Source organism: Kockovaella imperatae (assembly GCF_002102565.1).
Source record: "Kockovaella imperatae strain NRRL Y-17943 chromosome Unknown BD324scaffold_16, whole genome shotgun sequence".
Classification (NCBI taxonomy): Eukaryota; Fungi; Basidiomycota; class Tremellomycetes; order Tremellales; family Cuniculitremaceae; genus Kockovaella; species Kockovaella imperatae.
Window position 1 is genome coordinate 329,718 of NW_019028956.1, and position 14,408 is coordinate 344,125.

At 52.3% G+C, this 14,408-nt stretch overlaps 4 protein-coding genes across 4 annotated transcripts; 2 read left to right on the forward strand and 2 right to left on the reverse strand.

The window, feature by feature from the left end:
• Positions 1 to 259: 259 nt before the first annotated feature.
• On the forward strand, positions 260 to 736 carry BD324DRAFT_584177 (bola-like protein-domain-containing protein; the record flags this gene model as incomplete). Its single annotated transcript, XM_022013666.1, has 3 exons — positions 260 to 319; positions 376 to 481; positions 567 to 736. The coding sequence occupies 3 exons, from the start codon at positions 260 to 262 to the stop codon at positions 734 to 736; spliced, it is 336 nt and encodes a 111-aa protein (XP_021868325.1).
• A 333-nt stretch (positions 737 to 1,069) lies between these two features.
• Positions 1,070 to 1,993, reverse strand: BD324DRAFT_653731 (ubiquitin-related domain-containing protein; the record flags this gene model as incomplete). Its single annotated transcript, XM_022018696.1, has 6 exons — positions 1,070 to 1,158; positions 1,219 to 1,305; positions 1,363 to 1,452; positions 1,506 to 1,536; positions 1,590 to 1,667; positions 1,742 to 1,993. 6 exons carry the CDS (start codon positions 1,991 to 1,993, stop codon positions 1,070 to 1,072), a joined length of 627 nt encoding a protein of 208 aa, XP_021868326.1.
• Positions 1,994 to 3,431: 1,438 nt separating this feature from the next.
• On the reverse strand, positions 3,432 to 4,737 carry BD324DRAFT_683876 (hypothetical protein). Its single transcript, XM_022019201.1, has 5 exons — positions 4,499 to 4,737; positions 4,257 to 4,426; positions 4,091 to 4,191; positions 3,964 to 4,015; positions 3,432 to 3,864 (listed from the first exon to the last, which is right to left on the reverse strand). Exons 1-5 carry the CDS (start codon positions 4,548 to 4,550, stop codon positions 3,580 to 3,582), a joined length of 660 nt encoding a protein of 219 aa, XP_021868327.1. The 5' UTR covers positions 4,551 to 4,737; the 3' UTR covers positions 3,432 to 3,579.
• A 4,748-nt stretch (positions 4,738 to 9,485) lies between these two features.
• Positions 9,486 to 13,497, forward strand: BD324DRAFT_193777 (fungal-specific transcription factor domain-domain-containing protein). The gene is made up of 7 exons (XM_022012140.1): positions 9,486 to 10,965; positions 11,011 to 11,177; positions 11,237 to 11,874; positions 11,932 to 12,499; positions 12,544 to 12,950; positions 12,994 to 13,283; positions 13,350 to 13,497. Exons 1-7 carry the CDS (start codon positions 9,900 to 9,902, stop codon positions 13,397 to 13,399), a joined length of 3,186 nt encoding a protein of 1,061 aa, XP_021868328.1. The 5' UTR covers positions 9,486 to 9,899; the 3' UTR covers positions 13,400 to 13,497.
• Positions 13,498 to 14,408: the final 911 nt, after the last annotated feature.

Genomic DNA, 14,408 nt, shown 5'->3' on the forward strand with positions numbered 1-14,408 from the left:
GGTGTGATAACACACCCGTTCCCACTCGAGGGGCGCCCCGTTCCTAGCCTTGGTCCCAACTTTCCGGTACCAAACGCCCGCCCCCGATTATCAACCAAGCGAGCCACAGACAAAGGTCCCTATGCATCGGGCGAGCTTCGTCAGAGGTGCACTGCTGGATCTACATCTATTGCGTGCTGGAGCAAGTCGAGCCCAGAGACTACCGTATCACCTTACCCAGCGCCCGCCGCCGATCGGCCTGAATACTGTCCGGCGGACCATGTCGAGTCGCCAGGCGGGTCACGAGCCTGGCCCTGTGGAATCCGCCATGAGGGATAAGGTAGGTCTTTTGGTCGTAGGCACCCGTCAGACCCACGCTGACCTCACCCCTTGTAGCTCAATAAATCCTTTAATCCGAGTCTGCTGGAGATCCAAAACGACTCGTCGAAACATTCTCATCATGCACCGATGAAAGCCATAGGAGGAGGTTCAGGAGAGACTCGTGAGGGCTGACTTCATTTCTCCACCCCTCCTACCTTGTCCGCTCGCTCGCTGACACTGGAATTACTCCTTCGGTCGCCTATCAGACTTCTCCCTAACACTGGTATCTCCCCAATTTGACGGTCTGACATCGATCAAACGACATAGGATGGTGAATAATCTGCTGAAAGACGAATTTGACGCTGGACTCCATGCGCTGAGCTTGAAGCTCAAGACACCGGAGGAGTGGGACAAGGAGGCTGGATCAAGGAGGTGACACCTGCATTAATTGACAGGTTGTCTTGCACGGCAGGTCAGGAGCCCAATCGCCCCATGACCCATACGATACCGTCCCTTGGAACAGAATTCCTCCTCGAAATTCCACCTTATCACCTTAAGGCAATGCCATGCATCCTTGCCTTGTATCTCTGTCCATTCACGAATCGCCGAAAAGTACTCATAAGGATAAACTCTACAACAAGATCAATCCACTTGGATCCAGAAATCCGTATCATGGCGATGTCTGCACGAACAATGACGAGCCTCACTTCCGGCTCCAACTCCATCAAACCTAGGTCCCTTCTACCGTCCGCTCCGCCCCGCTGCCACTTTACATGATCACACACTTGCATCCGCCCACGTCGTCACCTCGTCCGTTTCGGCCAGCTTGACCAGGAAGATGCGAGCCCTTTTGTGGATCTACACAAGACGAGTCATATCAGCCGTGCCTATGCATGTTTTCACACAAGCTTGACTCACCATCTTCTGGTCTGAGCGAGAACGACCTGACAGAGATATGGATGACAGTGGGTTGTGCGGAGGAAGTGGATGATGGGATGTTGTTAGCTAGAGCGAGTTTGCGATTAGCTGCTGCGTGAAAGCGCGTCACCGTGCCATATTCACATGCTAGAGTCGATTCATCCGCTAGTATCCTGCCCCCGTGTAGGATGCGCAAGAAGCTAGGTGATGGCGGCTGGGCTGGTTCTGTCCATTCTGTGTGTGACTTGTCAGCCGGAATCGGATGAGAGGTGACGTCAAACACTCACGAGATGGCCACATGCTCCATATCAATTCTTTCTGCGAAGTAATATGAGAAGAGCACCACTTATTGCATCCTCCACGGCACTCACTGTTCGACCGACCGTTTGCTCAGGCTCGAACGAGAAGACATGACTTTCGCCGGATATGATCAAAGCTTTGACATGACACTAACCATAAGGCACGTACGTCAGCCGCGGGCGCTTTGAGGGGATAGATCGACGAGAGAGAGAGGAGCACCCACCATCGGGCCAGCGGACACAGGCGCAGGCGCACTCTGATTCGATATGCTATCCTCTACCGGAGCGTCAGAAGCCAAGGGATGTGGTGGGTCGACTGTTTCATCTGCAGTCATGGACTCGACGGGTGATGTCGTCGTTTGGACGGGGGCGCTCAATTCAGGCATCAACGGATCGTTGGTGGTCCTGACGGTGGGGATGTTAGGAGGATGCGCGGCTATGATCGCAGGCACGGGTAGTGGTGTGGGTCCAGACATGGTGGTGGAGGAAGGGGAACTGGGAGACCAATTAAGGGGATTCGAGCTCGGATACTATGCCGTCTGGTACAGGGGGAGTGTTGATGGGTGCTGTCGAGGTATAAACGAGATCACGAGACTCCAGTATAGGCGAGCCGGGATCGTCAAGTACGGTTGGATGGGACCAAAGCGATGCTTCCGGATCCAGGTCTAAGCGAATGAATCGGCTTCAGCGATCCGGTCGAATCCGGTGAGCAGGACGATGCTGATGATGTGGATGGATGGATTCACTGAGACGGAGTTGGAGAAGTGAGACGAGGAGCCAGTGAGAGAGAGAGAGAGCGCGATGTGTGAATGATGAGTAAGGGAGGAGTCCCCCCGGGGTTCAGTTAGAGTGCGGCGGAGGAAGTGCGCGAAAGAGAGAGAGAGTGTGTGTGCAAAAGGTGAGAGGAAGTCCTTGTCTTGGTCCTGTGGGTTGCCTGACCTTTCTCTGCTGTGCCGATCTTTCGGCCCGTTCTTTCTTCTTCTTCTGACACTTGACTACCTTGATCTCCTTGGCGAACGAGATCTTTGACCTATCTCTTTTTGGGACGATACGACTTTGAACGGGTCCCCCCCTTCTAGTGAATGAAAAATGATGACCCGACAAAAAGACGATAGCGGGGGTCCAGACTGGGGGCACGCAAAGAGAGAAGAAAAAAATGACACTGTTCTCTCTCCCTTCGGCCCCCCCAGGGATCGGATTTTTACTCAAAATGGGTTCTCACAGAGACAAGACCTGAATGTGGCGGATTCAAAAGCTTTTCGGTGCTCGGCCAACCCAATGACCGGGAGGCCAATGGTTAAGACAGTAATGGCCATATGATCCGATGCATGCATGGTCAAGGGCAAGCATCTTTCCAGCAATGCACCCAACAGGTGTCAGTCAGATCATTCAAAGATGGGATGATGCCCTTTTGCTAATCACGAAATCGACATCTTTCCCAGAGGTCTAAATGGCTGGCTGGTAAGTGACTCATTTTTAGAATACATAGAAATCGGACCTCGTCATTTTTGTGACCTTTTGGGTCATGTGTAATGTAATCGAGGCTAAATATGAAGTGTCATCTGTGATTAGTGATTAGGAAGCAATCGAGACTATGGTCGCTGGATCTTGAATACCATTTCACGGTAGATCTTCGGCAATTGATCCGATCCATCCATCCATCCATCAAAATGAAATCAAGAAGAAGCGCCGTTTGTCCTGGACACTGCGCATTTTCGGCGTCCGGTCAAGTGACCGCAGGTCTCCTGTCAGAGATCTTTGAAAGAGAGTGAATGATTCACGCCGTTCTGGCCGATTGTGAAAGAGCTCGGGGGAAAAAAAAAAGAGATGAGGTATTGCCGAAAGATATCATGATGCATAATGAAATGAAATAAATCAGTGGACCAAGACGGCAGTACTGGAGCTGGGACTGTAGATAGATTGATCGATTGATCTGAATGATAGATTGTCCGGTCACGAAGAGGGTGCCGGGAAACTCTGGAGCCGAACAGGCGGGGGAAAAGCGGATGCACTCTTTTGTGCCTTCGAGCAACTGACCGCCACATCGCCACCCTGGCTAACCCTAGATCAATAGTGTAGCTCCGATACCAGCTCCGAGCAGGGCGACGAAACCTCCGATCAGGTTCGGCGCTCCTACAGCAGCGGAAGCGCTTCCGGAAGTAGAGACGGCAGATTGGACGCTCGACGCGGCGGAACCAAGTGTACCGGATGACGACTTGGACGCAGCGCCGCTAGTGATGGATGCCACTTTGCTGCTGGCGGCTGAGGCGGCTTGGCTGGCGAGTGGAGTGGAAGAAGTGGACGATGCAGCGCCAGAAGCGGTCCCATTCTCTGCTGCTGAGCTGGACTGAAGGGCGGGAAGGTGGGGGGCAAGGTGGGAAGATGAGCGTCAGCGACTGATGCACCGGGGCGCCGCCTCTAGTCTTATCTGATCTAAGCGACTCACTTCTGCAGCTGCGCTCTCGCTGCTGGTACCAGAGGCACTTCCGGCATCGGGACTGATGTATGATCAGCCGCGGTGGTCTTGAGCTCAATGACACGTCCGTCCCTCGCACGTCCGTCGTCCCACTCACTTGATGTTGGCGCAGAGCTGGTCAACTTGGTCGATGGAAGGTTGGAGCTGAGCCTCCTGGTCCTCCGGGACAAGGTCGACGATGCACTGCAAGCAGTCTTGCTGTATGGGTCGCCGGGCGAATAACACGTTAGCAAGGACACCGCTCTTTGTGAGATGTGACTCACGTATTTGGGAAACACATCCGCGTTACAGATGGTAATGCAGACTTCGACGTCGGCGTTCATACAGGCGTCATAAACCGGGTTGATTTCGTTACATCTGTCTTTACAACTGTCTGGGAGACCTGGGATATCCCGTTTTAAGAGCTGGCTGATGGCGTGGCCTTGGTGAGCGGCTGGACCGAAGAAGGAGGGCGTGGCGTCAGCGACGAGTTGTCTGATCAGCCAGCGCGCTGCCACGAGCTCACCTGAAAGGGAAGCACCAGTCGCGAGGACGGTAAAGAGGGCAGAGAAGTGCATGATGGTCGTGATCTGAGGGGCGGCGGCAATACCGCAATACCGTCAGTCGATGTCCCACTGAGGGATCCAGCCTTGAGGATGGACAAAGGTGGCACTTTTGATCTTCGGCCAGAGGATCGACTCACGAAGTCTGGGTTGAAGCGATGATTTGACGGGATTGAATGGAGTCAAGATGCAAAAGAAGATGTGGATGCGTGCATGAAGAGACATTTTCAGACATGCACCAGGAGTTTATATACGATATACGAGGAAGATACAATGCACGGATCGACCTGTCACCCAAGCACTTATTGTTTGATGGTAGCTGCATGTGGCGGCACCTCGAAGGGAAAAAGTAGGGTATTGGGGGGGGGGGGGGGGGGGGGGAAATGAGTGCCAAGCTGAAGTGTGGCGATGATCAGAGCGTTGATGGTGAATTTTGAGAATGGACATGTCGCTGCATCTGGCAGGACGATACCAGGTCAGCTCTCAGATCTCCCGTTGGTTGCAGCCACGCATTGCACAGGGCAATGCCGTCAAGTGTCAAATCCCTTAACACCTAACCCATCTCGAGTCCAGCCACAAACCCTTATCTGAGACGGTCTCTTGACTGCACATCCTTAACATGGTTTCGAGCGAGAAGGAAGACTGTTAGCAGATACGCAAAGAGGATCTCCAATCTTTAGACAACAGACCAAGCCTGACGTGTTAAGTCGGCTCCAGGAGCCTGTCATCCAGCACCCGTCATCACATCTATTCTGCCTGGTGATCAGGTTCCGAATGGAAGATGAGAGGATCCCATCCGGGAGCCCGATATCCTGTATCGTGACTAGGATATGAACGGGGCCATGCGAATAGGCTGGATTGAACGGGCTGCAAGGGTTCACCGGCGTGGCAAAAGCCGCTCTTGAACCGCTTGTACTTGGTGTACCCTCTCTAAGGTGTCTCCATCGCGCTCTTGACTCACAAGCAAGCTTACAAGATCATGCCAAGGCATTCAGGGATCGGCAAAGATGGATGCGAGGCAGGCATGGTTACTCATGCGTTTGATATACGCAGCATTGAATGATCAGTGCCAACGCTGAAGCATACTCATCAGCCCTTGACTGCTTGCTGAAGTGGGAATCGATTTGTCCCTCTTCGGTCTTCCTACTGCGAGAGACCCTTATTAGTACTGATGGACACGATCCGTCGGAACAGATTCCCACAAAATTTTGTCATCGTATTCCGAGAGGCACAGTTTACAATATGGCATTTCTGTTTGGATGAAATCTTTTCCATCATTCTGGTTTTTGAGCAGAACCGTGACCTGTCTTCTTCCTCATCTCCAGGCTCATTGGTCGACAGAGAATCCAAGGTTCTGCGCCGACAAGATCGCTGGGCGGCGCGACGAAAGCAAGTGAACACAGTCGACAAGGATCACGAGGAGCACTCACCTGTCCATCCCGTGTCCATCGGTCCAACCGGTCACCGGTCACCGGAAATGCTGTCCTCTCCAATTGATACTTCTCCCCCTCCCTTCCTCTCTCTGACGATGTCGCATCCTTGTCCGTGCCAATCACATGTACCCGTTTACATGTAGCGATGGTCTGGACCCTTGTTTTCCTCCGGTCTCGATTCGACCAGATCACCGTGCCCCTATCGATGCGTTCAAGTTCGAAGCGCTGGCACGTCGACACCGAAAGGTGCACCTTTGTTTCGCTAGACCAGACGAGGAAAACACGCTATGGTGTTCTCGTACATCACAGCACTGTCCATTGATCGGAGGCAATCACAAGCGGAGGAGGAATACCAAAGACCTTGACGAGGCTGTCCGCCATTGTCCTCTCACACCGAAGCAATTCTGATCGCCTGCATGGATTCGTCTTGGCCTGTCATTGATTGCCGATCGCCGGTTGGGAGACGATCACTTGGAGCGCGATCCCGCTCGCGCATACGGCATTTCGATCGAGGGGTGAAATCCTGATACTGAGTTGATCCATCAGACCGAGGACGATCCGGCCCGATACTTTGCGTGCTGGATAATCACTCCATATTCGGTCTTCAAGTTCGACAACTTAGCCTGTGGAAAAGGAATGGAGCGAACTTGAAATCATATGCAGACGACTTGACGATCCTTGACTGGCGGCGGTTCCTTCAAGGGCGTCAAAGATCAACACGGACCGAAATGAAGCACATAACGTGGGGACTTGCGAGCCATGAGACTAGCGATCGCTGTCCCTCTTGACGAACCCAATTATTGGCATTCTATCCCCGGTCCACGTCTCGATCTCTGCTCGCATCCTATGACACTTACTTTGCCGATAACCATGAGCCGCCTCCGACGAGGTCTCACAATCCAAACCCAGTATTTCAGAAGATGATCGACGGCTTTGTGAAGACGCCAGCGGAGTCCGAGACGATGCTGATAGGACACTATCCTCGTGCTTGACGCCAACAAATCTGACACGGCGGTACATGATGCCAGATACGACCACGATGATGTTGAAGGATCTTGAAGTGGTCCACCACAACGAGCTCGATCCCAGGGTATCTTTCTCCAAGTTGAAGCTGAAGACAGTGCGACCTTGTGGTTTGCATCTTCTATGGTGGTCTCGGTGATTCATCGAGAGAAATATGGCTGACACCTGAGGAGTGAGCAGTGGCCATCACGTCTGGTAAGTAAGACGTATGCCGACCTCGGAACCCAGCAGGTATGAGGGATAAGAATGCGATTTCAGCTGATGGAAAATGTGAGGGCCATGTTGAATGCGCTGATGTTACTAAACCCTCATGCCACTTACTCGATTTGCGCGCGATCGAGCTGGAACAAAGCAGTCGCGCCGAATACGTATTGATGAAGGCGACACGGAATAGCATCGCGGCGAACAGGGACGGATACTTACAAACTCATTTGGGAAGAATCGCGATGACTGTTACACGTTCTCCGGCGTGAGTCAATGATCTCAGGCAGCCTTGAAAAGTCGAGAGGAAAGGAAGGGGCCGTTGAGATCCTTTACAATGGTCTTCGCATTGCTTTGAGGGTATAACAGAGCTGAATAAGGACGCACGGCGATTATTTATTGATGGGAAGGAGATAGGTCGGAAGACGGGTGTCGTTCGAAGTCTCCGGGTAGATCTGCTGCAGGCGCTCACTGACAATTCATGAACGCACTGCTATCGGCCTGCTACATCCTGACACGTCCCACAATCGCCGGGGCAGTGAGTCCAACAAAGAATGTTTGTGTACCTAAGACAAATGCTTTTAATTGTGACTGCGAATCGTCAAGGAAACGTCAAAAATTTCTCTCTGACACAAGGCTCTCCTCGATTGACTCTGTAGGCTGCGCAGGTTGCCGAACGAGGTGAATGGATGGAGCGTTGGTTTAGTGGAGTGGCAATTGAAACAAGCCCCGCGATCAGGCTACTAGGGGACACACATCTCTTCACGGCGTCGGAAAGAGAAGGGAAGTTGTGTGAAAATGTGGCGGTAGTTTTGGTCGGGGCTAAAGATCGACGAGTCCAGAGGACAATGGTCGGATCGACTGGCATTCAACGATGGGGATTGCTATGCCGGCCGTGCACAAAGACCCGTATCAAGTGGGGTCTCCGATCGACTTACCCAAGAGCTACGCGTGCTCTTCGATGATACTGATTCAATAACTTCGGTCGATTTATATTACTCGGCTGGAGTATTTTCCCACTGCTGGAGCGGCTGGGACGATTGAGGCGGCAGGTCAGGGGTCGGGTGCAGAGATGGACAATGGGCTGTTTCTATTTTCGGTCTCCGCTCCCCCTTGTCATCGCCTGCTTCGCTGCAGTCAGAGACACCAAGTTGGTGGTATATCATGCTCGACATCACTACGATCGTCTAACAGCTTGACCTTCTACAACATCCGAGATCGTCGTTGAGATCCCCTGACCAAAAAGGTCGGTTGTTTTCGCCTCGTTCTAGGGGGAAAATTTCGCCACTCTCAAAGGGGAGGGGGGAATTGTAGCTAAGGTTTATTTCTATCAGAGATCCCAAACCCACTTTACGCCCCCCCCCCCCCCCCCCCCCTCCCCCCCCCCCCCCCCCCCCCCCGGCCCCTTCCTTCTTCCAGAGGTTCCACATGGGGTTCTCTCTCCGACTCAGCATTCCTCGTCCGTGCGCAGGTTTGAAGGTGGATCCTTGAGCGAGAGAAATTAGAGTTCCATGCTCAGAGCCTTCCTTCCCCGTCCTCTTCACTCTCTCTCGATTTTCCTGCCATTCTTTTTTTGGGTGACTTCAAGGCGAGTTCTCAGTCATAGCTTATTTTACGCTTGATCCCTGATGCCCTTTTGCCATCGCTTTGCTTGTTCGGGAGCAGCAGAAACAACAGCAGCAGCAGCGGAGCGAAGAGAACGGTCGGACACCACAACAGCAAAATGGGATGATACGATCTCCGAGAATAATGAGTGATCGAGAAGGGGGAAGAAAAAGGAGATGAGCACCGAGGTTCCTTTTGAGTCTGGAAGATGAAAATCCGCTCCGATCTCCTCTGTACAGAGAGACAGAGGCATAGCCATAAAAATTGCCCTCATCTTAAAATTGGGTAAACCTCCGTTCCACCGCACCCACAGCTTCAGCTCACTCTCGGCAACTCTCTATGCCCCACCGAACAACGATCGTCACCCTTGAAGTTTTTCAATACGTGGTCATACATCTTGCACGGGGAGCCAAGCATAGAGCCATTTATCAAATAAGAGGAGTGAGTGGGGGGGTCCCTATCTGATAGCAAGATCCATCCGATACACCTTTTATTATATACAAACACAATACACTACCGACGACACCTTTTTGCTCTGAGTATATATATATAACACATACATCCACCCCCAACCCCCGACATCGTGACATATACATCCGCTCGGCCGAATAAGAGAAGCCGCCTGAGCCACCTCGTGGTCAAACGGGGAGGTGAGGTCTATACATCAGCAAGAAGGGGGGGGGGAATTGGACCAGCACGCCACAGAACAGGCACCAGGTATTATAAGGAGGAGGTGTGTGATTTAGCCATAGACGACGGACGCCTCTTCTTGTTGTTAAAAAAAAGAAGAAGAAGCTGCTGCTGCTGCTCACTGCTGCTGCTGCTTCTTTCTCTTTTTTGTGTCTCTTTTTTTTTTTGGCTGGGATTTTTTTTCTCTCCGAGCAAAACCCGTGATCATCTGGGATTAACGCAGCTTCCTCCTAGGTAGAACGAACTCTTTCCAAATCCCACACACACCGTACCCGGGAATCATCGCCCTTATCTCATACCAACCAACCAATAAGATCGTCGTCGATTCTCAGATCCTCTCGAGATCCTTGAACGTTGGATTCGACGGTCGGCCTGTTCTGGGTGGACAGAGATATCCCCGAAACGCCGCGCCATGCTTCCGCAGCGGCCTGGAGATGACACCAACCGATATTCACTCCTTTCGGCCGGTAACAAATTGGCCCCATTAAACTTGGGCAATTCTTCACGAAGTTACATGCCACCGTCACCTGGCAACATGCCCGGAGGTATCGGATCAGGTAATGGGTCTGGAACAGGAACAGGAGGAGGAGGAGGAAGCTCCATAGCAGGTGGTCCAGGGTCAAGCGGAGATATGGGATTCTGGGATCGGGATAAAACCAGAGACGCGAGAAACCAATGGTCCCCTGGATCTTCCTCTATTTCTCGAGCCAGTTCTCGATTACCTCCCATGGTTCATCATGGAACTGGCCATAGTCCGAGCTGGGAATCGTTTCCTTATCGACCTATATCACCTCGACAGTCTGTGCTCACGCCGCCAATGACGTCGCAGCAGCCACATCAACAGGGCCATCATCATCACCAGCACCAGCAGCAGCAACAACAGCATCACCATCATCCTTCGCAACACCAGCAACACCAACAGCAGCACCAACAGGGGTTTCAACGTCAACACTCACATCAATCATTTCACCCGAGAGAAGAGGAGTCACCCACTTCACCAGCTAGCACCTCTGTCAGTGGGAGGCGACAGTCACCGGACGAAGCTTCGAGCAAGAAGAAGAAACGGAGAGTCGCATTATCCTGCGCAGAGTGTGCAAAGAGGAAACAGAAATGTAATCGACAGACACCTTGTCAGCATTGCGTTCAACGCCGCGTCCCAGAGTTGTGTGTACCTTATATCAGGGAAGGAAGTCCACCGCCGAGAAATAGGACGAAAGCTGCCGCGGCTGCTGCAGCGTCGGCAGGTGGTGGTGGTGGTGGTGCGGGCAGCGGAGGCGCTGGACAAGGAGGACCAGATATCAAGATCGAAATGGCTGGATCAACGGCTGCAACGTCGTTAAACACTGCGCCCACTGCTCGTCAGCCTAGTCAATTACCGACGTTGACAGTCCGCGTGGCACGGATCGAAGCTCTGCTCAATGCCGTCGTGAATCGGGTGGATGGCGTTGAGGGCAAGGCGTTGCACGATTGGCGGATAAGTGAGTCTATGTCGAGATCTGATTCGCTGACAACCATTCTACCAGATCACGCCCCAGCTACATCCCCGCCACCTCTTGGAAGCCATGCCATGTCTCGATCCCGCAACGTCTCATCAAATTCGAATCACGGAGATACAGATCGCGAAGGTAGCGGAGATGAGGTTCTCAAGATTGACCGAGAGTCGTTATCGAGAAACCCACTGCCGCAATTGGTGAGTCGAGCGAAAAGTGCGACGCACGCCGCAGATCACTGATTGTTGCAAATTTCCAGATGAGCAACCAGCCTGTCAACCGTACGATCGATTTTCACGGAACCGCTCAAGAATCTTTCGAAAAGGGCATGCTAAGCAATGGGATCGAGATCCATTACGTCAAAAGACTTCTCACAGATTTGCCCGACCGACCGACCGCGGACAAGTTGGTGAACCAGTTCTTTGAGAAATTCAATTTTGTTCGGTATCCCATTGACGAGCCGTCGTTCCGATCATCTTACGATTGGCTCTACGAGAACTTGCAGAACCTCAATCCTAGATCGCTCTTGTTCCTCCCCGTGGCGTGTATCGTCATCGCCATCGCATACAGGATTGCACCTGCGGAGCTTGGTTTCGACGAGGACACAAAAAAGCGAGAAAGCCTCAAATTGTACACCAACACCCGCTCAGCCATTTTCATCGCACGGGCCATCACTCCTGTGACGCTCCAATTGGTTGAGACGAGAATTCTGCTGGGACTGTACCTCATTCTCATGCACGAGAGACGACTTTCCGAAGGTTGGGCAGAGCTACGCGGCGCCATCACATCTGCGCAAATTATCGGTCTTCATCGTGATGGAGCAGTATTGGGCTGCGATGCCTATGCCACCGAATACCGTCGAAGACTGTGGTCTTACCTCCTGCATGCGGATGCTACGTAAGTGGCAAACTGCTGCGTAGGTATCGTCGCCCCCAGCTGACAGACAATTCACAGCTACTCCTGCCTACTCGGTCGACCGACGTGTATCGACTTGGACAGCAGCGACACGCTTCCACCGTCCAATATTGACATGAGCAACAATGAAGGATTGAAAAATCTCAAACCGAACGAGACACCTTCCAAGCCATTGCAGACGTCGACATTTGCCACTTACCTCATCCTACGACGGCGCTTGAGTGAGATCGTCGGCGAGATTGCGCGATTATTCTCGCGGATATCCAATCCAATACAGTACGACGAAGTCAAGAGGATAGACGGACTGTTCACCCAATTCATGGCGGAACTTCCTCCAGACTTTCGCATGCGAAATCCAGACAAGAGCAACGACTCACAATTGTGGTATCTCAGCATTCACCGATATTATATTCAAACGGAAATTCTTCACTTTCGAATCATTCTTCACAGACCCTATCTTCTCAGGCGACTCCGAAGCAGTCGGTACGCTCTCTCACGTAGCGCTTGTTTCGAATCTGCCGTCCTGGATTTCAAGATCCGCGAAGCGTTCAAGAAAGACGTACCGGATTTCTTTGAGACATTGCTCGGCGGCTCGTTTAGGGAATTCGTGAGTGGCGAGAAAGGCGAAGGCTTGCTGACCCGGGCATCCAGAACGCCGCCATGATTGCTGGCATCAGCGAGATATTGGATCCACGATCACCCCACGCTGCGGACATGCGCGCGATTATCCAAAACTTTCTCGACCATTTCCCTCATGATGAGACAAAGGACGAATTCTCGCAGAAGGAGGCGGGCATTGTGAGTGAACATAGATCAGCCTGGGGCTTATGGGTCAAGATCTATACACTGCACCGTCGTGCAAAAGAGGCTGAGGAACGTCGGGCCAACAGGCCCAGGAGCTCCGATGCGAGGTTCTCGGCTCTGAGGACGTTTTCCGCCGAGCGTGATGAACCGAGAGGAGGAGAACAACCCAATGGCTCGGGCACCAATTGGCCAACCACGTACAATAGTGGTTCTCATGGATCTGATGATGAAGGCAATGACCAGCCTCAGCAACTGTGAGTGGAGTTTGTGCTTTCGGTCACTGATAGCTTCACCAAGACTCAATCACTGGCTGTACCACAATCAAATGGTCAATCCACCCATGTCGTTTGCACCTGGTGAATTGTTCCCCAACCCAGGCTACGCCCTCGATGCGAATACGCAAACGGAAGGAGGCGTTCTCAGCGGCTGGATGGGCAACCCAATGGATCCAGCATTACCTCAGCCATCTGTGGACGTCCCCATGGATCTGAATGCTCAGCAGGGAGGTAACGGCGCTGTACCTGAGATGGTTGGTCAAGTCTGGGGCGACGGAAATAACGTCCAGTTCTGGGACAAGATGATCGACGGTGAGTAGATAGATCATCAGAAATCGTTGAAGGATCTGTTATCGCTGATACATGAATATATGCTAGGCATCCAAACTGCTCAAGGACCGACGAATTTCCTGATGACTGGAGCATGAAAGTATAGGGAGTTCCGTGCGGGTCAACTTGTCGTTGAGAGAGAGGGAGAGGGAGAGGGAGAGATACAGCTAGTGTGGATGTCACGTGTTGCACATAACCTGACTGCCATGTAGGCGATGCAACCTTGGTTCCAGGGACGGGCGCTCGGGGGAAAGCAAAACTTTAATTTCCTAATCTCTCGCATCGCGGTTGAGATTAACCGGAGTTGACCGCGTGGCATGGATTTTGAAAAAAGATCCGGTTATGGCCGTCGGGTAAGTCACGCGGGTGATGTGTGTGATCTTTTACAATCATGATGATGACGATGGCGGCTGATGGGGGGGCGCGGAGCGAGTGTGAGGGGGAGGGGGTCCGGAGCATGCGGATTCCATAGATGATTCCAAAACAGATTGGGGAGCGACTGTTAGAATCATTCGATCTTTGGCATGACTTGGGTCCCGATGGACCAATGCACTGATAACGGATACTGACGTCTTCTGGCTGCCAAGATCTCGGCGTGTTTTCTCTCTCTCTCGGCATCTTCTCAGTCTACGTGGCAGATACAGGGTGAGATGTGATGCCTTCAGGTAGTACCAATCCAACAGTGAAAGCTGCCGGGATCAATCCCGGAGTCACTCATCATGCTCAGTCTCCGAGATGAATCCGTCACTCGCTCTAAAATCAGGCGAGATCGACAAGGTAAAAGGCAAGCAGGTGGGGGGCTATTTTTCCAAAGAGGGACCCAAAAAAAAAGGCCTCATCGTTTGCGCAGTCTCCGAGGCATGGCCAGGCAGCTTCCCCCGTTATCCTATCGATATGGAAAAATGGCAAAAAAGCAAAAAGAGATTCGTGATGGGTGAGCACAGATTTGCCTGAAAAGGGAAGAAGAAGAAGAAAAAACGCCGTAATCTATTATCACATTGTGTTGTCGAGAGAGGGGGAGGGGGGGGGGGCGGAGCAGCGGATCAGAGCTGACACGCGTATATCCGATCAGTTGCAGCAATCAGAGAGAGAGACACAGACAGAGTC

Bases quoted from the DNA above. Each gene is read 5' to 3' on its own strand.
- BD324DRAFT_683876 (XM_022019201.1), bottom strand. From the start codon at position 4,550: ATGCACTTCTCTGCCCTCTTTACCGTCCTCGCGACTGGTGCTTCCCTT. The intron at 4,427-4,498 runs GTGAGCTCGTGG...TCTTCGGTCCAG, and splicing joins GACTGGTGCTTCCCTTTCAG to CCGCTCACCAAGGCCACGCC. The intron at 4,192-4,256 runs GTGAGTCACATC...CGACCCATACAG, and splicing joins CGGATGTGTTTCCCAAATAC to CAAGACTGCTTGCAGTGCAT.
- BD324DRAFT_193777 (XM_022012140.1), top strand. From the start codon at position 9,900: ATGCTTCCGCAGCGGCCTGGAGATGACACCAACCGATATTCACTCCTT. The intron at 11,178-11,236 runs GTGAGTCGAGCG...GCAAATTTCCAG, and splicing joins GAAACCCACTGCCGCAATTG to ATGAGCAACCAGCCTGTCAA. The intron at 12,951-12,993 runs GTGAGTGGAGTT...AGCTTCACCAAG, and splicing joins AATGACCAGCCTCAGCAACT to ACTCAATCACTGGCTGTACC.